At 41.2% G+C, this 20,901-nt stretch overlaps 3 protein-coding genes across 5 annotated transcripts in view; 1 reads left to right on the forward strand and 2 right to left on the reverse strand.

Annotated features, from left to right (window-relative positions):
- Positions 1 to 13,543, forward strand: part of AFF4 (AF4/FMR2 family member 4) — a 55,246-nt gene extending 41,703 nt beyond the window's left edge. For 2 of the 3 annotated variants that reach the window (XM_042789977.1, XM_042789976.1), the window contains exons 15-22: positions 512 to 609; positions 3,190 to 3,253; positions 3,405 to 3,541; positions 3,935 to 4,006; positions 4,731 to 4,824; positions 5,973 to 6,016; positions 6,897 to 7,117; positions 7,705 to 12,906. In XM_042789977.1, coding sequence (XP_042645911.1) covers positions 512 to 609; positions 3,190 to 3,253; positions 3,405 to 3,541; positions 3,935 to 4,006; positions 4,731 to 4,824; positions 5,973 to 6,016; positions 6,897 to 7,117; positions 7,705 to 7,823 — 849 coding nt within the window. In that variant the 3' untranslated portion in view covers positions 7,824 to 12,906. Of the gene's footprint in view, positions 1 to 511; positions 610 to 3,189; positions 3,254 to 3,404; positions 3,542 to 3,934; positions 4,007 to 4,730; positions 4,825 to 5,972; positions 6,017 to 6,896; positions 7,118 to 7,704; positions 12,907 to 13,298 lie in introns of those variants that run through there. The other variant, XM_042789978.1, reaches the window with a different exon arrangement.
- A 22-nt stretch (positions 13,544 to 13,565) lies between these two features.
- Positions 13,566 to 15,875, reverse strand: LEAP2 (liver enriched antimicrobial peptide 2). The gene is made up of 3 exons (XM_009963492.3): positions 15,429 to 15,875; positions 14,882 to 15,021; positions 13,566 to 13,897 (listed from the first exon to the last, which is right to left on the reverse strand). Exons 1-3 carry the CDS (start codon positions 15,483 to 15,485, stop codon positions 13,861 to 13,863), a joined length of 234 nt encoding a protein of 77 aa, XP_009961794.1. The 5' UTR covers positions 15,486 to 15,875; the 3' UTR covers positions 13,566 to 13,860.
- A 2,897-nt stretch (positions 15,876 to 18,772) lies between these two features.
- LOC116964936 (cytochrome b-c1 complex subunit 8) lies at positions 18,773 to 19,334 on the reverse strand. The gene is made up of 2 exons (XM_033006208.2): positions 19,118 to 19,334; positions 18,773 to 18,995 (listed from the first exon to the last, which is right to left on the reverse strand). The coding sequence occupies exons 1-2, from the start codon at positions 19,269 to 19,271 to the stop codon at positions 18,901 to 18,903; spliced, it is 249 nt and encodes an 82-aa protein (XP_032862099.1). The 5' UTR covers positions 19,272 to 19,334; the 3' UTR covers positions 18,773 to 18,900.
- Positions 19,335 to 20,901: the final 1,567 nt, after the last annotated feature.

Here is a 20,901-nt window from a genome sequence, read left to right on the forward strand (position 1 = left end):
AATGTGTTATGAAGACAGGTAATTCTTTTCCATGAAGATGATGCTTATCCTTCTGAAATACGTTTTTTTTTCCCGAGGCAAAGACGTTCAGCGGAGTGTATTGTCGATAGAAATGAGAAATCGTAAAAATATTCATAATGTCTTGGTTAGAGTGGAAAAACAGGACTTAGAAACAGTGACATGGGAGATTCAGGGAGGGATTTCCTGGATCCGGGTGTGTCTAGAAAGCCTTGGCCGCGTTCTTTCCTCTAATGGAGATGATCTGGTGTATTAGAGTGCAGAGCTTGATTATAGCCTCTGCGTCTACCTCTGGGCCAGCCGTAGGTGCAAGCCTCACGGAAGTTACGTTACAGTCTGTGGTGAATGGTGACTAAAGCAGCTGCAGAACTGACCTTTTTGCATGTAATAAGTGAAGTCATGGGAGAAATTTATACAACAAATGCTTTTCTCGAAGGCAGAGAAGATTTAGCTTGTCTTTAAATGTATTAACTGGCAACAATTTTCCTTTCAGGAAAAGATTCTGAACAATTCATCAAACTGCCCTCCTGCCTCTGGCCAGTCTACAGAAAGTTCAAAGTCAAGAAGAGCAAAACTTGTTTTTGATGATAGGTAAGAACAGCAAAAGGTGCTTTTCCTTTTGCGGGACTGTGACTCTCGGAGCGGAGCCCACAGAGAAGAGTTGTCGCTCAGCTTCACAAAAGATGGGAAGTCGAGCTCGCAGTCTGGAGAGCTGCGTGTTGCTCCTGCGGCGATGCGCTTGTCTGGCTGCTCCCTGTGCCATTTACTTGGCAGACGGTGCAGTCCTTGAGGAGCAACTGTAGCTGCCCTGCACATTCCTGCCGAGCATGGAAGGACCATGTAGCGTGGAGACTTTAAATAGCTCAGGGTTGTTCTGTTTTTAAAAGCTGAGAAAAGAAAACAAATATTTTACAGTCTTGCGCAGGCTTTGAGGTTCACTTGTACCGGTTCAAATCTCAGCATGATGCTTGCTCTTAAAGCATTTCTCTTAATTTTATCTGTAAAATTAATTTAAAGAACAACAATGTTTATACCAAATGTGAAAGGAACTTCCTGGTTAAGAACTCTTCGGAAGTGGGCAAGCTAGCTGGTCAGTGTGTTTTTTCCTGGTAGTTATTCCTTAAAGAAAAGGAAAAGAAAAAGTTCTGTGAATTTGTTGATTAGAGTACACTATCAGTCATTTAGGATGAAATAGCTTATGGGGATTTTGTAATTATTCCAAGACAAAACAGGGTGAAGAAATTGAGATGAGGTCAAACTTTTTTAAAAAAATAAAATCTGAATATGTATTGAAGTATAGGAAGACATAACAGGATCACCCTCCAAGGAACAGTAATTGTGCTTTGGAACAGCAACATGTTATAACCTTATGGTTATGACTGAGACATTTTAGGATTTCTTGGGCCTAGAACCAATTAAACTAATTTTGTAGGTATATAATGTTTTTAATATTAACTGTTGCTTTGTAATGACATCAGTTTCCTGTAAGTGGACTGTTGTAAACGTTGATTTCAAGTATCTTTTAGTTCTTAGACAAGTAAGATAGAATGAATGGGAGAATTTATTTTGAACTTTAATCAACTCATAGGTAATATGCTAATATATTGAAATGTATAATTACACTTTTATAGTTACCTTCTGTTCATCTAGTTGTGAAAGTCATTTAGCATTGATTGTCTTGGGTGGCTAAGCAAAGCCAATTAACACCTGGATGCATCTTCATTTATTTTGCATTGTTACCATAATTTAAACATTTCTCACCCTCAGTAATGCCAGTCCTGGAGGCGCTGGATTAATTTGTCCTCAAATTTTGTGGGTTTTTTCCTTCCTCCGCCCCTGCTGTTGGACAGGTGTTTGGTTTGCTTGATTATCAAATGCAGTAAATTTAACCAGATCGTTGTCACGTGAAATGGGTACGGCAGAAAATCTGAGTGATGACCAATTCACCACTATCAGTCCAGTCAGGTTTGAAACCGTTGCTATTCGGTTACACTAATAGTGGACTGCACCTTCAATCTAGTTGTGCTCATGAACTAGCACGGCCCCTCTTTGGTCGTGTTCAGTGAGAAACCGAAACGACTAGCTGCTTAAACGGTGCAGTTTAAGTGACAGATGTAGAGGTACTTAGGGATTGTTGGTGATAAATACACTGTCTGCAAAGCACATGCAAATAAGAGTATATATAAAGCGCGCAACAAAGTGATAACAATACAGCCAGCATATAAAAATGGAAAAGAGACTTTCTAGAAAGATTTCAAAGTTCTTCAGTCTTACCCAAAGGCGTCCCTATGGGGAGGGAAAGAGAGGCTCAGCCCATCGACTGGTCCCAGAAGTTCATACGATGGTGTCATCCCCTCCTCCCTGGGCTATTTTTATGCTATTTTTTACCTTCAAGGTGGAGTTTGAATGACTCTAGTCATAAATACCTTTATGATGATTGGTGTAAAATTCTCTCGCCTCACATTTAAAGGTATAGATTACGAAAACTCAGGGCGCAGACTCAAAGAGGAGTGGTCGCACCGTGGAGGCGGGTAGCCTTTGGGATGGAGGTGTGCTTTGGTATTATAATGACATTGTAATGAGCAGAGTTCGCACAAAGGACAGCATTGCATCAAAATCCGACAGGACGTTGGCTCAGGGTGGCCAGTGTGCAGCTTATCAGTTCTGTGGTACCACCTCGTTCCCGTACCTGCTGCACCATCACGGGGAGACGCCGTGAGCTCCCCAGCCCGCTTCGCTCCCCGTGTTGCTTTGCAAGAAATATTGTCCCGGGAATCGCAGATGACGCGGTGGATTCTTCACATACCAGCTGCAGCTGTATCTTACCCTAGACGCCTTTTGTTTTTTATACCTTTCCTTAATGTGTGAACAACGCTGTATTTTGGTCATTTTAGTAATTATTCCACAATCGTGTACCTACCAACTTGCCTGAAATACTGGTTTGAATTACCTGAAACTAGAAAACTAAATCTAAACTATTTTTATCATACTGTTACTAATCATACTAGTTAACTATTTGAACAACTTCTTAAAGTTTTATCATAGTGTAGCTCCTGTACCTTGAGTTAGACAGAAAATACATGAAATTTGGCAACATTAAGAAACTTCAGTCATGAAAGGAAATGCAGTAAGGGTGGGGCTGTGTCCATAAATCTGTGTCCTTTATTGCAGGACTTACTCAGCTGATCATTATTTACAAGAAGCAAAGAAGTTAAAACATAATGCAGATGCATTGGTAAGTAAATCTCTAATACTTACCTGATCTTCGCACGTTATATTGGGGTTTGTTTACTGCTTTTGGCATTTTGCTGCCCTTCTGTACTGGAGCTTTTTTTGTATTTCTTCTCTTTATTTTTGTCCTTAAAAGTGTTTTCCAATCTCCTCAGTCTGACAGGTTTGAGAAGGCTGTGTACTACCTGGATGCTGTAGTGTCGTTCATTGAGTGTGGGAATGCATTGGAGAAAAATGCTCAGGAATCCAAGTCCCCGTTCCCTATGTATTCAGAAACTGTGGAATTAATCAAGTAAGCATTGCAAAGCATATACAAAAGTCAAGTGGGTGGGAAGGTGGTCTGAAAATAGGAGCTCATCTAGATTTGCTAAAGTTTTGCCACCAACTTTTGAGATCTCTTAACATTTTCCAGTAAAACCAGATCACTTACCAGTTGCTGGGGCTTAAATTGTTTCCATGAAGGTCGAGATGCTTTCTGCTAAGGCTCTTGAAGTCTCTACAACACGTAACACATGAGAAGCAAAATTATTCCAATTATTACCTAGTCAGGATGTTGTTTAAGGTCTGAGAGAGGTTCCTGAAATAAGGACAGTTGAAAGTAGAAATTCATAAGAATGTCAGTGTTTTGAGATTGATAAATGATACTGTAATCTTTTCTTTTGTTGTTTACTCAATGTCTTTGTAGATACACTATGAAACTGAAGAATTACTTGGCACCGGATGCTACGGCTGCAGATAAAAGGCTGGCAGTGCTTTGGTATGTGTATTCTGAACTTAATACAATGCACTGATTCATTTCAGATGTTTTATCTGCATGAAATGCTGTGTTACACTGAGTTCTGGGGTGTTTCTGAACCAAATATATGAGTTTTCCATTTGGCTGTACATAAAGATTAATGGTATATAACTCATTACTGTAAATTGGGGCAGAGGGGTGTCGACAACAAGGGCCAAGTCTTTGAAATATTAAGGAGAAACAGCAGAAAGGTTGGGGGTCCTGCCCGTGTACTCACCCACTGTATAAGTCAAAATGTGGACTGGCTGTAAAGAATTGTCACTGGCCTCCCTGGTTAATGAAGTGGCTGCAAGAGGTGTAGAGGAGCAGAACCAAGTGGTGTCAGGTGGAAAAGAAAGGGCAGGCCATGGCAGCAAGCATTAGACTCAGTATGTCCTGACACGAGTGAAAAATAAATGAAACTCTTGTCTAGGAAGTAACAGGGGTGTCTCCTAAGCTGAGAACTGGAAACTGAATATATCAGCAAGATCATTAAAAATTATAGTTTCAGCTTAAGGCACATAAAGCTATGTTTTTATTTCCTTGAGAATTTAAAGGAGCTTATGGACTATTTTTTTTGTAGACCTACAACTTGAGAGTTGGCAGAGAAAGCTTTAAAAACACAGCTACTAGATTTTTGAACTTCACTCGGTTGTGATAAACCTGACTTTAACTGTAAATATTTTGTTATTCTGTCTTTGGTCAGTCTTCGGTGCCAATCTCTACTATACCTAAGGCTTTTCAAACTGAAAAAGGAAAGTGCATTGAAATATTCTAAAACTCTGACTGAACATCTGAAGGTAATTGCATATGTATTTTCTTAAAATATTAAAACCTAGTTCAAATTAAAGTTCTATATCACTTAAAATTCCTGAATCCAATTTTCAGACAGCTACTTGTGAACTTGGAATATACCCTGTTTAGAACTGGACCTTGAAAGTATATTAAAGTTGAGTAGTTTAGCGTTGGGAAGAGACAGCACGACTGTCATAACCTTATTGTTCCTCTCATGGTAGATACCTGTTAATAATTTGATCTAGCTTTTGTTTTCTTCAATAAATTTAGTAGGCTTCAAGGAGAATTTGAAAACGTTTTTCTTGCTACAGACAGAACAAGCTGAAACGTCACTTTCCTATTTAAGCTTAAGGGAATTCAGAATCTAGAGGTGTATTACATGGGCTGCAGCTATTCAGCCTTCGCAAAAGCTGGCACCAGAGCCAACTTCTAATTCAAAACCAAATTGGTCTTTCTGAATTTCTGTTATTTGCAGTGGGCTGTTTGATATTGGTTTCTAATTATTCCCTCCGCCCCCAGTGAATTTATCTAAATGGCTGTGCCAACTGTTTTAAAAAAGTGCTGTCAGGGAAAGGAGATTGAGAGATGTCCTTGGAATGAATTGATTTGAATCGAGATGTTGCAGACAAGAAAAACAGTTACAGTGCTTCTGTAACGTTATGCAGTCCTTAAACTAGACTGAGCTTTCCAAAAGAACACTTTGGGGTACGTAGCTGATGTAATTGGGTTTCTCCAAAACTCCAGAGAGGCAACAGGTTTACCACCTTCCTGACTTCTCAGATTTTTTGGAGACATCTTTAATTGTTCAATGCCAGTAATAACAGATTTCTTCCTATTAACCGGTTGAAAAAAACAAAACGTTCTCATAAGAGACAATGAGATCTAATGGTTAGAACATAGCACTACTCCAATCCTATATATATTTAGTGGCCTTCTTTGTGTTGCTAAAATAATCCCTTAATTTGTGTCTTAGTCATCAGTAAAAAAGGATATTTTTACAAATTTAAATTTACTTTCATATTATTCAGAGTATTGGTTATTGCTTAAAACAAAAAAACTGCAGAGATTAATTTGGTCAAAAATAGCCAGATGAAGTATAACTCATTAAAGTATAAACATAAACCAGGTGACAAATTTCTTTTTCCCCAAACAGAATTCCTATAATAATTCTCAAGCACCATCACCTGGTATGGGAAGGTGAGTACTAAAAGCTGTTACCTGTATTTCTCAACTTCTAGCTACTTTTCTATCTAAACTGTGTGCCTGGGGTGCTCAGAGAGTAGCCTTTCGCTCTTTAAAGTGCTGGGGTGATTGTTCTAAGGGTGTAGATTTTTGATTTGGTTGTTTGTGTAAGTACTCTGACAAAAGGTTTGGAAGGCTGCTGCTTGTGACGGTGCTTTGCAGAGTTTGCCACACAACTCGTTGCAAAAAAAAAAAAACAAAGGATCAGTGTGTCACTAACACACAAGTTACTCATCTCAGTGAGTTTTGTTGTTTTATTTAATGCTTTTTCCCCTCAAAACAATAACTTTATTAATGCTGCAAGCCCTGACAGTTACAAGTACTTTCAGGGTTGTTTGTTCCATAGTATAACAACTTAATTCTTTTAAACCTAACAGTGGACCTATGGTAGATTACCCCTGTGAGTTTTAGGAGGGCGTTTCAGATTTCCATGATGTTATCTGAAACTGTAATATTATGGCACAGTAGTTACCAGGTAGTTGTAATATTTTCATTATTATCTTTAAGGTTCAATTTATTTAAACAACTCAAGATTGTACTGAGTTAAAAGATGATGTGGCTTGGTGGTTAGGTTTTGGCTGTGAAGCTAAAATGTAAGTTGGGGGATCCTCAGCAGTCATGACCAGCTCATGCATTTCATCTGTTGTAGGGCAAATCCTGACTTCTTGATGTGTAAAGTGGGGGTGCTTTAGCATCTCGCCCCCTGAGATGTGGGAAGAGAGGTCTTAGAGGGCATCTTACAGCATGATGTGCCTAAAGTGTGTGTGTGTGTGTTTATATAGATAGATAGATAGATATGCATTTTACAATTTGATATTTTTCTTTGGATAAGCAGCAAGCCTGTCGGGATGCCGTCTCCAGTCTCTCCAAAGCTGTCTCCAGGGAATTCAGGAAATTACTCTTCCGGGGCAGCCAACCCTTCAGGGAGTGGGTCTTCGGTGACGATCCCCCAGAGGATCCATCAGATGGCAGCCAGCTATGTCCAAGTTACGTCCAACTTCCTCTATGCCACTGAAATATGGGACCAAGCCGAACAGCTGTCTAAAGAGCAGAAAGGTAAGGGCTGGCATGGGTGGATTGTAACATCAGACATACCAGAGTGTGCCAAAATGCTCATAGGCTTTGAATTTTGGAGTTGCGGTGATACACGGGATGCTTAACCAGGTCCTCTGCAAAAGTAAGAAGGAAAGTTACACCTTGGATTACAGTGAAACCCTGGGCTGGTTGTCTTGGTTGTCAGGGTGGTGTTGGAGATGGAATGCTTCCTACCAGCTATGTGTTTTAAAAAGAAAGAAATCTGTGTTGCATTTCCTGTAAGATGTTCAGTGTAGGAAGAGGGACTTGTTACCCTTCTGTCCCTGAAATTCTTAAGTGAAATACATGTTTGAGGGGGAAGGCTGAGGAAGTTTTACAGTAGCTTAACCATACTCTGTTCTTATCAACCAAACTTCTGCAAAAGAGTAAAGGAAATAATTAGAAAGGACCTTTTTCCTCCACCTCATTCTTCCATCATTCAGCCATCTTCCATTACTTCTATCTCTCTTAATGTAACAGATTCATGCAGAAATGATGGGGGTGCTTGGGTATAGCATTTCCTGAATAAAAATATGTGCACAGTTTAACTTGTGTTTCCGTTGTTTCAGAGTTCTTTACTGAACTGGATAAAGTTATGGGCCCTCTGATTTTTAACTCAAGCATCATGACAGACCTAGTGCGTTACACCCGTCAGGGATTACATTGGTTGCGCCTGGATGCCAAGTGATATTTTGAACTGAAGGAATGGAAAAATCGAACACATTTTTCTCGCTGCCTCTGATTTATCTCCACAACACTGTGTCATGTCAATAAGGAAGACTGCCATAACACATTGCTTAGTTGACACTAAGAGCAAGGAATGCTTACATGTCTCCCATCCTCATTTGTGTTTTGTGTTTTAACTCCAAATCATCTGGTTAATGGACTTCTTCAGTATTCCCGTTTTAAGTTATTTAAATATTTTAAAATTTGCTACATATAAAGGTGTAGTTTTGCTGATCTGTCATGGATAGATCATTGGAATTCCAGTCATAATACATAAATAGTCAGTTTAAATCCTATTTATTTTAATTTTTTAATTTTAATTTTGAAAAGCCCAGTTTTGGGCAGTTTTTAGCTATTTCTTCCCAAATTTTACCCTTCCGAGTACTTAGCAGAAAGTAAACCTAGACACTTTATTTAAGTACTTTTGTGAGCTTTGTTACTCTGTAATGTCTTGTGGTGGTAGAGCCTGTAAAAGGAATTAGGGTTGATAGGTTCTAACGTGTAGGGACACCATACTTTTCATGCCTAATGCCTATGAGTCAACTAATAAATGACAACTACAGATTTATTATTGCAGAATTTGTACTAAATAGAAAAGTTCCAGATATTCTTCTACGTATTAAGATACTTCATTTAAATGAATTATAAAGAAATTTATATGGAAAAGTATTTAGCTGGATCTGACTTGGATTGTTTTCCAGGCAGTTTCAAAACATCGATTAACACTATAACAATCACAAAACATTACAGTAATTTGCATTTATTGTAATATTGAAGTAATGGTGTAGGAATGAACTTCAGTCTGATAGGTGCGATGCATACAGGAAAGGTTTCTGGAAAGGACAATCTTGTGCTTTTTTGCATCTCTTCATTTAAAATACGTTTCGTTTCCGTGCTTGTCATTTTCTGACACTCACAAAATCAGTGAACTTTGTGGTTAAAAAACCAACAGTAGTTAAATTCCTACCAGAACTGTCATTTGCATCCTCTCCATTGACTGAGAAACCAGGAATCTTAAGTAGAAATCGAGGTCCATGTTTTCCTTTTAGGGTCTGATAGGTAATGGACACTACAGGATGACAGTGCAACAGCCATCGTGGGGTGGGAGCACGCCTGCAATTACAGGGAAGTTGACTGTTTTGATGCAGAATGGATTTAAAACTTGTATTTACCCCGTGTTAATGAAGGTCCCATTAATGTTTGATGGAGCATAATACTCACTCGCAAGGGAGCGACTCGGTGCAACAGAAATGGTTCGTGGAGTTGCGGTTGGCTGCTCTCAAAAAGTGTAAACCAAAGTACCTTTCCATGTAAGGTGCTTGTCTGAGTAAAAGGTTTAAAATGCTACTGCTTTCAGTATTGCTTAGTGCCCCTAACATGTCTGGTGTGCCTTATGCCTTACTTTTAGATGAAGATTTTATGAACTGTTTACAAGATGTTTTACAGCAGGACCAGGTATACTGTATGCAGTGGTCTTCTGCAGTACTTTGGTAAAATTCCATTTCCTTTTTAAAAGTACTAGTGTCTGTCACACAAACTGACTTCTCATTGCGGTGGTCTCCTTTTGAAGAGTCAAACTCTGAATCCTTTGGAGTGAGATTGTGGAATGCTGCTTTGTTTTCTCTCCCATTTAACCCTTTATTCTGTACCAGATATGAATGTGCATGTTCAGGAAAATTATTGCACTAAATTTTTTGTGTAGTTGTAGTTAAGTGCCAAAATCACGGCAACCTCGAGAGAAGGAATAGAATTCTACGCTACTTAGTACTGCAGTATGTCCTATGGGCTTTAAGAGTTTAGAAGTTTTGCAAATTAGTAACCTACTAAAAGGTAGCTGCATATTCGTAGAGCTTCCTTTGCGTTCCAGCGTGTTTTGTACTTCCAGAAAAGCTTTGCTACATATGAATTGGTACATGGTTAACAGACCTGTAACGTTTTCCATGATAGCTGAATTTACTCTTCAGGTCTGTTGGAGCATCCTTTTTATTGAATCACTGTGCAAGGTCACGTTTCTGTTAGTGTTTGCTGGTCGAGACAGAACTCTGTACCCTCAAACTCCGCATCTTGGTTAATGGGACACTGTCAACTATTTTTCCTTTAATACTCTAAAGTGCCTAGCACACTTTTGACGCTATATAAAAAATACGTTCATAGGAGTTGCATTCATAGTTTATTTTTTGTGTAGTGCTGCACTAGCCAGCATGGCTGTTTTTTGGCTTGCTCCTTTGTGCACAGTTACCATTACTGTTAGCAGGAATGGTCTCATCTCTGGGAATTTTTTTTCCTTAACTAGAGTCCCACAAATACCTTTTGGTGTCACGCTAAATTGGTCTCTTAAAAATGTATCGCTTATCCCTAGATCGGTGGATCTTAAAAAATTGTCTTCAAACGACCCGAAGACTTTTTACATCGTGTCAAAATGTGGACCTGAACTGGTTGAAAGTGTCCCACCTGAACAGTGTACCTTGTAGTAGAATATCCTCTAGCGTGCTGTCCCAGGTCTTCCCTCTGTTCGGGAGATATGCAGCGGTCTTGGCAATTGAAAAGAAATGCCTTATGCATTTGGGGCTATTTCAAGCAGCTAAATTGAAACTTTTCAATTCCAAAAGCATATCTTAATTTGGGATTTACCATTGCTTCCAAGACAAAAGTGATGTACTTTGTCAGATATCATAGCTAAACAGAATGCAAGTATGTAATAGGCTTCCATCCCTCTGTCAAAGTGCAGGCGAACGGTCTAACGCTGTCCTTTGGTACCTCTGCGTGTCACTTCAGTACTAACACACGTCGCACTAGTGACTAACAATGAGGGAATCCCTAACTCCTGGCTTCCTAAATGATTCCCTGGGCGATTGTATATTAAATACATATCAACACTGTAATCTTAATTCCCTCACCAAATGCAGTCCCAGTTGGTGAATTTTAAAAAATGGCTTAATCAGACTAGGCTTGCTCAGATATCAATACTATTTGAATTTACTGTCAAACTTGCAGGTTCCTAGGTGATAAGGTGCAACCATTTATAATTATAAACAAATCTTCAGGACACCAGAGTAAAACAGCCCGAGACTTTTATTTTGATTTGAAACTATTAGCCATAAAGCAGAGCACATGGATGGCTCTTCTTGGCTTTTGATGGCAGTATGCAATTTGTATTGTATGTGTCTTTTAATATATATGTATATATATATGAACTCAGTCTGTCCAAAGTATATGTTATACTTGTTTTTAGATTATGGTGCAACTGACTATATTGATATATTATTTATTGAGTGCTGAATCGCCATCTTATTGGTGATAAATATTGCATATTATACAGGAGTGCAATGTATATTCCTTTAGATTGCTGAGGCTTGATTGCTGTGATAACAAAAAAAAAAAAAGCCCTGAAATGTATTTATGAATGGCCCCAACATACAGAGAGTCAGTACTTTATGGAAATAATGTAGCACTTGCCTGGGGCAAGTAAAATAAAGCCTTAGGCAGATAATTATGTAGTTTGCCAAAATGGCAAGCTACTGGAAAGAGAGACTACCTTTGCTGTATTTAATATTTCTCATTTACCTAACAGATATTTGCCGTCAGTGCAGTGTTTATATGAAGGCAGATACAAAAGGGCCTGAGCAAGTCAAGTTTGAATTGCCCATTGGGGAGTAAACAACTTCCAAATTCTTAGATTTCTGACAAATCCTTTGATCAAGGTTTAAATTGCTCCATCTGATGAATCGGTGTTCTGGAAAACCCCGTGTTTCCAAGCAGCAAAGTTAACGCTAGACATCTGTAAGTATAAAGAGTAGCCAGAGCTTTTGCTAGCCAACTCCGACAAATCCAGACCTCTTCCAGGAGACAAATTTCCTAAGCAGGAAGGTTACATAAACTTGAACAATCAGGGAATCGTGCTGTATATCCAGCTCCATTGCTTTTTGAGGAACCGGTCTCTGCCAGCTGAGTTTCAGTGGAGCACGCTGCTCGGAGCAATCCGAAGCGCCGTGGTGCAGCGTGGAGTTTATGTAGGCTCTCCTTCCCTAAGTGCTTCACCCATTTTCATTCCCTCTAGAAACTTAATGGGAGTGCATCCGCTCCGGGTGCAACTCTCCACGCGTGCTAGTGGAGCGGATACAGGCAAATTGGGGTGCAATGTTCCCTGTCTTCAGTTTTTATATGCAACCCTGATCGTTGATGTAGTTGGGTGCACAGGACTTCTGCAGCGTTTGTTTTTGGCTGCATTGGCATTATACATCCGAAAACTCAACTCTAAGGACCAGGCATGACTTTTGCAAGCACAGTTCCTGACATTTGTATCTGGTCCCCCTTTTAAATTGTTTTAAGAAATTTTGTATATGGAGGATAAAGTGCTTATATATTTATTAAAAATCCTTTATCTTATTTGAAATTATTATTTGGTGAAGAAGGGTTTTTCTTTTGGGGGAGGGCTTGTGGGTGGGGGAAGGTAACTTTTAACCTGTCACTTATAAATGAAGCCCTTATTAATCATACAGAAAGGTACTGTTAGTAACTAATGGGATGTCTCTGTTTTATGCTTTGTACATGACAAGTCCATGTGTTACATTTTGTTTCTATCAAAATATTTAGGCATCTGTCTTCAACCAAAACCTAAAAAAAAAAAAAAAAAAAAAAACAAACTGTGATTTTATTTGTTGCAATACATTTGAAATTTCAAAGGGTACTTTGGGGCTCAAAATTAGGATTTCTAAGTCAGTATGTGCATTTCACGTAATAAAGCTGTTAATGGTGAGCAAAGTATTATATACTAACTAGATTTTTTCCACATCTGTATAGTATATTCTATGTATTTTGTGGTATTGAGATTATAGAAAGTTTAGTGTCTGAAACATGCGTTTAATGTGTATTTTTAAACAAATTTATGGCAATTAAAATATTTGGAGAAAAGGGTATCACATTTCAATTTGTAAAGATCTTTTTAACTACTGTGTCATTAAAATGCTTTGTACAATGCAAAACTGTAACTGGAGAAACTAAGTTTAATAAATATCAAATAGATTTTCTGTATTAAACTTCAAAAACACTGTGCTTGTATCTGTTGCTTGGGCTTTTTCCTGCCTGGTATTACATTTTTAAGCAGAATTTAATTTTTTGATCATAGTGCTCTATGTATAGCAAAAGGAAGATGGCATTCAGTGTTTGGGTGCCAGGCTTGTTGATATTTGTCTAATCAGTCTTTGTTTCTTTCAGCCCTCGGAGTTAACATACAATGGGTCAAAATCGGATTTTGAACAATTTACTTGAAAATAGTAGGTGCTTCAGTGGCAAAAGTCAGTCTAGGACATTTATTTGAATAAATTTGATTAGAAGTAATTAAAAGTAAATACCTCTCCTTCCAATTATCACTGGATATATCTGGGATATTGAAAATCCTATCAGTATTATCAGTTTGTTTGTTCCCTCTTTTTAACAGGCATTTGTCTGGGTTACTGATAAGAGTTCAGCCTGAAATGAGATGGGACCAGGATCTACTTCATGCACTTGCCAGGTGGGGAGGATAAATGTCCAAAGTCCACTTTGAATTAAGCACTCGAAACACCAGGTCTGCACTTATCATACGCTTTGCTCACAAGATGCCAGGAAAACCAGGGTGGTTTGCTGAATATAAATTTTTAATTCACAACTTACAAAAAAATAAAAATGATCCATTACCAACAAAAACAAACAAACAAAAAAAAAACAACCAAACAAAGAAAACAAAAAAAAAAATAAAACAAAACCAACATGAGATGCAGAGTCCTTTTATTGAGCTTGGCCACAGAGCCATCCTGAAGCGCGTGCTGCAGCAGTACAGCCTTGGTTAGGAGGTGCTTTCAGCTCTTCAAAGTCCTTTTATCAGTTCGTATGACAGAAATGTTCAATATATTTATTGCTTGATTCACTGTTCCAGCTCTTCCACAGTCAATAAATATTCCACAAGTAGAGTGGAGCATTGCTAGCAGTAACAGTGATGGATGTTCTCCAGCATTGACGGGTCACTCCGAGGCTGTTCTGAGGAAACAGCGGTTCTTCCTGGAAAACAAACCATCGTCAGGCACGGACAGCTCGGGCTGCCAGCTGCGCAGGGCTGGGACAGACAGACAGACAGACAGCCTTGGCTACGTCCTCACCCAGCTGTACAGCACTGCTCGTATTGGGCTCGTGTAGCCGTGCCCACTGTATCCACCTCTTTATTCAGCTCGTCTTGATTTATTTTCTGTTCTTTGCTTTGCATAACCACCTCAAACCATGTGTTACTCAGGGCTACCTGGTCAGGCTGCGGTGTAGAAATCTCCCACAGTTGAAATCCCTTTGTGTCTGCGTCTTCCTGTAGCTGCTGTTACAGTTCTCCTACGTTACTCAGCAGAAGCAAATGCGTTTCAAATGCATGCAAAATAGCAGCCCAACTACCTTGTCCTGGTATACTTACGTATAGTAGAAAATGGATCTGTTCTATCATGTGTATTCTTTCCGGTATGCACACAGTAGGTGCCACAAAAAAATCACCTTTCAGGCACCAAGTTGTAATTTTAACTAACCAATTAACTACATGTAGTTGGACAATTTGCTCATGCCTAGCATTCATGAGAACTAAAGGGCTTTGTTATTTTAGTTGTCTTTTAAACTATGAGCTTTACTGATTAATTTAGGGTACAATATTGCTTTTAATTAGTATACACTTCAAACTAAACAGTATTGGCTTTAAGAAGGATTAATTTTAAAGTGTTAAAGTGAATTCCTAAAAGCTGTCTAGAATCCCACGTTCTTTTTTGAAAAGTCAGGTTATTTGGGGTTGCAATGAAAAGACTAAGGCCTGTAATCGAGGGCACTTGGACTCTGCTCTGTTTGCACTGCTTACAAAAGAAATCTAAATCTATTGCCCCATCCCTATTCCTGGTATCTTTTTTATTCACAGAATTAACTCCAAACCTCGTTGGGGTGAGAAGAGGTGGGAACTTCCCCTACGTCCTATAAGATTAGGTGCTGCTGAGCCTGACATTGATCAGGATTAGTTACCTGCACAGCATTGTGATGCATTCGCTGTTATCCCTGCACGAGGCTCCGATGGGTCTGAGTGAGACTCCTCTCCAGAAGGGGGTCATCCGCCTCGGCCTCGCCAGCCCAGGCTGCCGCCGGCGCAGGGAAGCGCAGTGGGTCTGAAAGAGTTGTGTGGCTGTCAGGAACACGCGGCAGCTGTAGGCACTTGGGCATTTCTCATGCTGAGGTCAGCAGGCTTAAGTGAGGAACTTGAAATCTTTCTCATTTTCAGATCATAGCGCGTGCTGTTAAAGTATAATTGCTTGTATCCTAACCCCAAAGAAGTAAGGTATAAAAATTAACTATGTTTTTTAATCTTGAGCAGGAAGGCAGAATTACTTGATAAGTTACATCTCAGAGTAACCCAGTACTCATGAGGCAGTTACTCTACTTCTTTATGATGTTGAATCCTCTAAAAGAGCTCTACTGTCACCTCTAACTCCTGCCAGTTATTCATACAAATTCTAACAGTTTTTATTAACTACCTGACCATTTGAATTAGCACTTTAAATAATTCTCTGTTTACCTGGCTGAGCAGCAGTGAGCAGAGCAAGACGACTGCCATCATTTTCCAACAGTGCATCTTCCCAGTATGAGCTGTCACTTCAACCGCAGGACCAGCCTTGGGCGGGGGAGGTAGGAAGAGCCCCAGATGGAACTTCCCAAGTGCCAGCTAGATTTTTATAGACTTCATTCTCTTATCGCTGCATCAGCTGTCGGTCATTACAGGAGCAAAGTTCATTTCAGAGCAAGAGGGAATTACTAAGTTAGCATCCGCTGAAGTGATCTGGTTCAAGGCCTGTCTACTTAGCTAATGATTTACTCTCCTTCCACTTGTACTTTGTCTGGTCAGCTTACCAGTTGTGCCAACTGTTCCCTTTTTTAAATCCTACCTAATGTGTTACCAGAACTCCATCGTGTATTTCCAAAGGGTGGTTAGCCCAAAGTATTATGGTAAAGATCAAAAGCCATAACCTTATTTAACTTCAATGACATTTACAGTGTGTGCAGCTTGGAGTTTGTCAGCTGGGGGTGAGTATTGTCTTATCAAGCTCATTTGGAGCAGAGTCATGCTTTTGATTCTGCTTCTCATTCTTGGTACGTGAAAGAATCACAAGGAAGTTACTTAACTTTCCTTTCTATGCACACAGTACTCAAAAAGCAGATGTAATTCTTTCCAGGTGGGCTTTGGAATGTAGGAAGTATGTTATGCATGATAAATAATAGACCTCTTCTTCCAAGGATCTGATGTCTAGTTAAAGATAATCTCTAGCTAGCTAATCCCCAAAGTAGAGGAGACTGCTGCAAGAGTCTTGGGGAGCTGAGTTGCTCCACGTGGCAAGACTATGGTTTCTTTAGATGAGCCGTCTCTGCTATACTCTGCCTCTACCTGACAGAGTAACTCACAGTTAGTCTTCTAAAACGTGCCAACAACTCCCACTGATGTGGATGGTCAGTTCGTAATTAAAGGGAATCTTAAATTTTCCATTGTTAAATGAGATTGCAACAGCCTAGAGAAAAAAATGTTTAAGAGCTGTTACATCTCCTCTAAAATCCTCTCGGCTTACAAACATTGGCACAAGCAGGAGAAGCGTATGTCTAAGATTACAGTCTGCAAATGGACCTTGCTGGTACCCCCTCTTTTTCCTCCTCCTCTGTAAGGTTCCCACATCTGTCCTGCGTACACCGTGTCTGTCAGGTACAAGATTTCTGAGACTGCAGAGTAACAGAGAGAGAATACCAACCTATTTGTGTCAACTATGTGTAGGTTTTGGAGCATAGTTTTAAGTTACTTCAAATACAAAGATACTGTATAAAATAGCAATCTGTTTTAGCTAATTTGTAAATATAAATCCAGATGTAATAGGCTACCGTTTTCTGTGATTGCTTAATATGGAGGCCCCAGTGCCAGCATGGAAGGCATGTTACTTCGATTAAGATAACGCTGTGTTGTCAGGTCCCTGTCTACTGGTGATTACCCCTTAGCCCAAACTTCACTGAGATTAAATAAAAACCTTCCCACCATGTTGTCTACAGCCACTACTGGAAAATTTGCTCCTTTCCTGCGGTGGTTCTTACACTCTTTCCTCTGCCCTGTTTGTCTTGCTTCTCTGGGAGGAAGAACCAAAACCCTTAGTTATTTTACCTTTCTGGGTCTAATGAAGGGAAGGAAGGGGGACAGTAAATCATGGCACATGATGGCTGAACTTAAAAGTTTCTTTTACGTTTGGCTGTGAACTTCTCAGTTGTTTTTCCCATGAATTCTTTTTTTTATGTGCATCTGCGTTCTAATTTCTGCTGTTTCCACTAGGCACTAGTAGAGAAGAGAGAAAGGAAAACAAGCGGCAGCAGCAGTAGTCTTGACTTCATCTGTGGAGCACGGGATGCGAAATGACAGCTCTCAATTCTGACAGCAGTGCCCTCTCTAAATTGTCCTTTCTCAGCTTTTTTGGCTAGGTGAGACTAGTATTTTATGATCCTATGTCAAAATTGCTGTGTGTCCTTCTGGGTTACTAATAGCATCAGCATATCCTTTTCAGGCAGCAATCCACTTGCCCTCTGCGAGAGACTGGGGGGAAGAGAAAAAAAAAATGAACCAATTGTTTCTGTGTATGCAAGTCCAGCACACCATTAAAATGCCAGAGCAGATACAGCTTAAAACACACAAAAAATGGCACAGAATATTGTTACTTCTAACATTTAGCAAAAGGAGAGCATAAATTAATTAGATAACTGAGAAATTTTCAAACACCTTGTTCAGATTCTGAAATACTCTCCGGCCGAAGTCCCAAATGCCTCGTTGTCCCACAGGAGCCATCCCCGCTGGTAACGGCTCCTGCACCCAGGGGTGCCCGGGGAGCACCGGGGGTTTGAGGATGCCTCAGGAGGGTTGTTCAGCTGCTGTGGGTGCTCCTGGAGGCTGAATAAGCAGGACACAAAGTTCTGAATAAAGCCCGCTTCTAGGTATCTTTGCCAGCTCTCAATTGCAGCAGCCAATTCGTGGCTCCCTTCTTGGAATAACAAAGATGCTTGGGCGGGGCTGGAGCAGCTCCCCTCCGGGGCCAAGCTGAGTGATTTGGGGGGGTTCAGCCTGGAGAAGAGAAGGCTCCGGGGAGACCTTCAAGCGGCCTCCCAGTGCTTAAAGGGGGGACAGGAAAGGTGGGGAGGGACTCTTGGTCAGGGGGTGGGAATAGGACGAGGGGTAACGGTTTTAAACTGACAGAGGGCAGATCTAGGTGAGATCTAAGGCAGAAATCCTTCCCTGTGCAGGGGGTGAGGCGCTGGCCCAGGGTGCCCAGGGAAGCTGTGGCTGCCCCCTCCCTGGAAGGGTTCAAGGCCAGGTTGGACGGGGCTGGGAGCACCCTGGGCTGGGGGAAGGGGGCCCTGCTCATCGTAGAGTCTTGAAGGTCCCTTCCAACCCAAACCAGTCTGTGATTCTGAGATGAAACCTCCCCCAGCACAGCTGGTACCCGTCACCCCTTGTGAAGAGCCTCAGTACAGAGGTCAAGGTCCCCCTTCTACCCAGAGCCATCAGCCAGCTCATGCAGTTTTGGTCAATCCCAAACCAGGTGGACTATTTTTTCCACAGATCTCAAGGCTCCAGGAAAAAGAAGTAGCCAGTGATGGGAAAATAAAGGCAGGAACAAGCTGTTATTTCAAATCATCTCCACCTGAAGGCAGCCCTTGCTGCACTAGTTACACTGAGAAACACTTCAAAGAAACGGGAGTCAAAAAGCCAGGAAATGCTCTAACATAAAAGAGTCTGAATGTACTGACCTTTTGGCTGATTATCTCCCTGTCCAGAGTGAACCAGACAGAGACATGACGCTAGTCACCTTAAACATCTCAAGACACAGATTTCACACAAAGTCATGGGGCAAAGTTAAAGTTTATTAGACCTGATTTATCTCCCTCTTAATCCCCTTCTAGTCACATGAACAAGCCGAGCAACGCCCAGTTGATGATACCGTGAGGTAACAATCTCCTTGTTAACTCGGTTACTGGTCGTTTTCATAGTCGGCGGGGTTCTTCCTCTTCAGTCTCTCAAACTCTTGCGTTCCCCACGAATAAATGAGATAAGCTGCCACAAAGGCTGAAAAGGAAGGGGCACACTCACAAGCCGCGCTGCAATGAGCTCGACACACGATGGGGGGGGGGGGGGGGGGGGGGGGGAAGCGGGGCTCCATCTCTCGAGCCATCCCCCTCGGTACTCACGGGGAGTCACCTTGAAGACCTGGGAGCTGAACCGCCGCCATATGTTGGGCAGCCCGTGGGAGAAGACGTTGGGGAAGGCGCGCTGCTCGAAGGGCGAGAGGCTGTAGGTGATGACATGGCGAACCCGCGCCAGGTTCCCGAAGTGAAGGCCCATGGTGCCGACGGGTGACCTTCCTCCTCCTCCTCCCCTTCTTCCCCGCCGCCGCCCCGGAAGCGGAAGCGCCTTCCCTCAGCCCTTCCGGGGGCGGGCGGCGCCATTTCCCTCAGTCCCTCCCTGACGGCCTGCGCCCTGTCTGCCATCCCGAGAAAAATCACACTTTATACCCAGTAATTGTAATCATTTCATCCCAGCGGAACTCCCCCCCTCCTACAGCGGGGGGCTCGGAGGCGAGTCAGCGCCTCGCTGCTTCGCCGGGGACGCCTCACGGGAGCGCTTGAAAACCCGCTCCTGAATAGCAAATACCGATCAGCAGAGGCATCCACAGCGAGAGCGCTTCGGTGTTTGAGTTACTATTAGAATATGTGTCACTACAGACTGAAAACGGTAAATCTGCCCAAGGAAACGCGGTCTCAACCGTCAGTTGCGTTCTGAAGCTGCTTGGATCCAACCCCAAAACCTCACTTCCTTAGTTTGGCTTCAGCTCTTTACCTTAAACAGCTTTTTCCAGTTGTGTCAAATAATTCTACTTTCCTCCTTGGTGGCTCGGTGAAGCTGATTTCCCGCTATTTAAAAGGGAGTAGCAGGAGCAACTGTATTGGGTGCTTTGAGTTAAACCAATCAAAGGTAGTGTTGACCATGGGCTGGGATTTTTTTTTTTTTTTTTATTTGACATTGAGATATTTGCCTTGAGCCTTTGGTATTTATTTCAAACGAACCTCCACCTGGAGCCAAAGCGAGTGCTATTTTTAGTTCAATGGTTCCTGGCTAACGCACTCCACAGTTACAGACTTCATTGGGATAGAAGTTATATATGACTGTGAGCCAGATCTTATTGCACCTTTGTGGAGAACTTCAAACTTGGAGGAATGTCACAGCAGTGTCACCTAGTTCGAAGGGAGGAAGGAGGTGAACCCAAGTCACTGAACTGTAACCCCCCCCCCCAGGCCAAGCCCTGGGGAATTGCCCATGTCAGGAGCTCAGCTCTGGGTCTGGTTAGGTGGCTTAGGATAGAAAGTTAAGGCATTTATGCATCAATGCATTAGCAAATCGTAATTTTAAAGGCTATTCTGAAGTTTTGAAAAGGCAGTGCTGCTGCACATCCTTTTAGTGTAAAAAAAAAAAAAAAAAACAAAAAAAAACAAAACCAACAACAAAAACAGAAAACAAAAACAAACCACAAAAACCCCTACCAAAACTGGGGGGTGGGAGGGGTTTGTGTGTGAGCCCTACTTAAAGCCCTCTTACCTTGGGTCCCCCCCCAAAACCAATATTTTTGACAGAATTCTTAAAACTAGAAAAGTCTAGGAGAAAATAAGTGTAGTAAAAGCTTGGTTTGAAAGCATGTCAAATTAAAGCACTGTTACCTACAATTTTATTGTGAGAGAACACAAAGCTATGGCCCCACATTTTCGGACTACTAAATCCATTTAACAGCATTTAAATAAACTAATTTAATAGGCTTGTAAAAGCTCTTTTTTTTTTTTTTTTTTTTCCAAGCTGACAGCATTGAACATTTCGTTGTCATTCAGAAGCAAGTGGCAGTGTAGTTCCATGTGTAGACTCCTGTACCCTCACCCCATGAATAGCTTGTGAATTATTCTGGTTCTAAACAGCTCACCAGTGA

The sequence above is a fragment of the Tyto alba genome, unplaced genomic scaffold (assembly GCF_018691265.1).
Source record: "Tyto alba isolate M040663 unplaced genomic scaffold, T.alba_DEE_v4.0 Super-Scaffold_17, whole genome shotgun sequence".
Classification (NCBI taxonomy): domain Eukaryota; kingdom Metazoa; phylum Chordata; class Aves; order Strigiformes; family Tytonidae; genus Tyto; species Tyto alba.

What these genes read in the sequence shown, in the direction of transcription:
- LEAP2 (XM_009963492.3), bottom strand. Translation starts at nt 15,485, where the DNA reads ATGCACTGTTGGAAAATGATGGCAGTCGTCTTGCTCTGCTCACTGCTG. An exon ending in GCTCACTGCTGCTCAGCCAG is followed by an intron (nt 15,022 to 15,428) that starts GTAAACAGAGAA and finishes CAACTCTTTCAG; the next exon opens with ACCCACTGCGCTTCCCTGCG. An exon ending in TGCATCACAATGCTGTGCAG is followed by an intron (nt 13,898 to 14,881) that starts GTAACTAATCCT and finishes TTTGTTTTCCAG; the next exon opens with GAAGAACCGCTGTTTCCTCA.
- LOC116964936 (XM_033006208.2), bottom strand. Translation starts at nt 19,271, where the DNA reads ATGGGCCTTCACTTCGGGAACCTGGCGCGGGTTCGCCATGTCATCACC. An exon ending in GGTCTTCAAGGTGACTCCCC is followed by an intron (nt 18,996 to 19,117) that starts GTGAGTACCGAG and finishes CTTCCTTTTCAG; the next exon opens with CCTTTGTGGCAGCTTATCTC.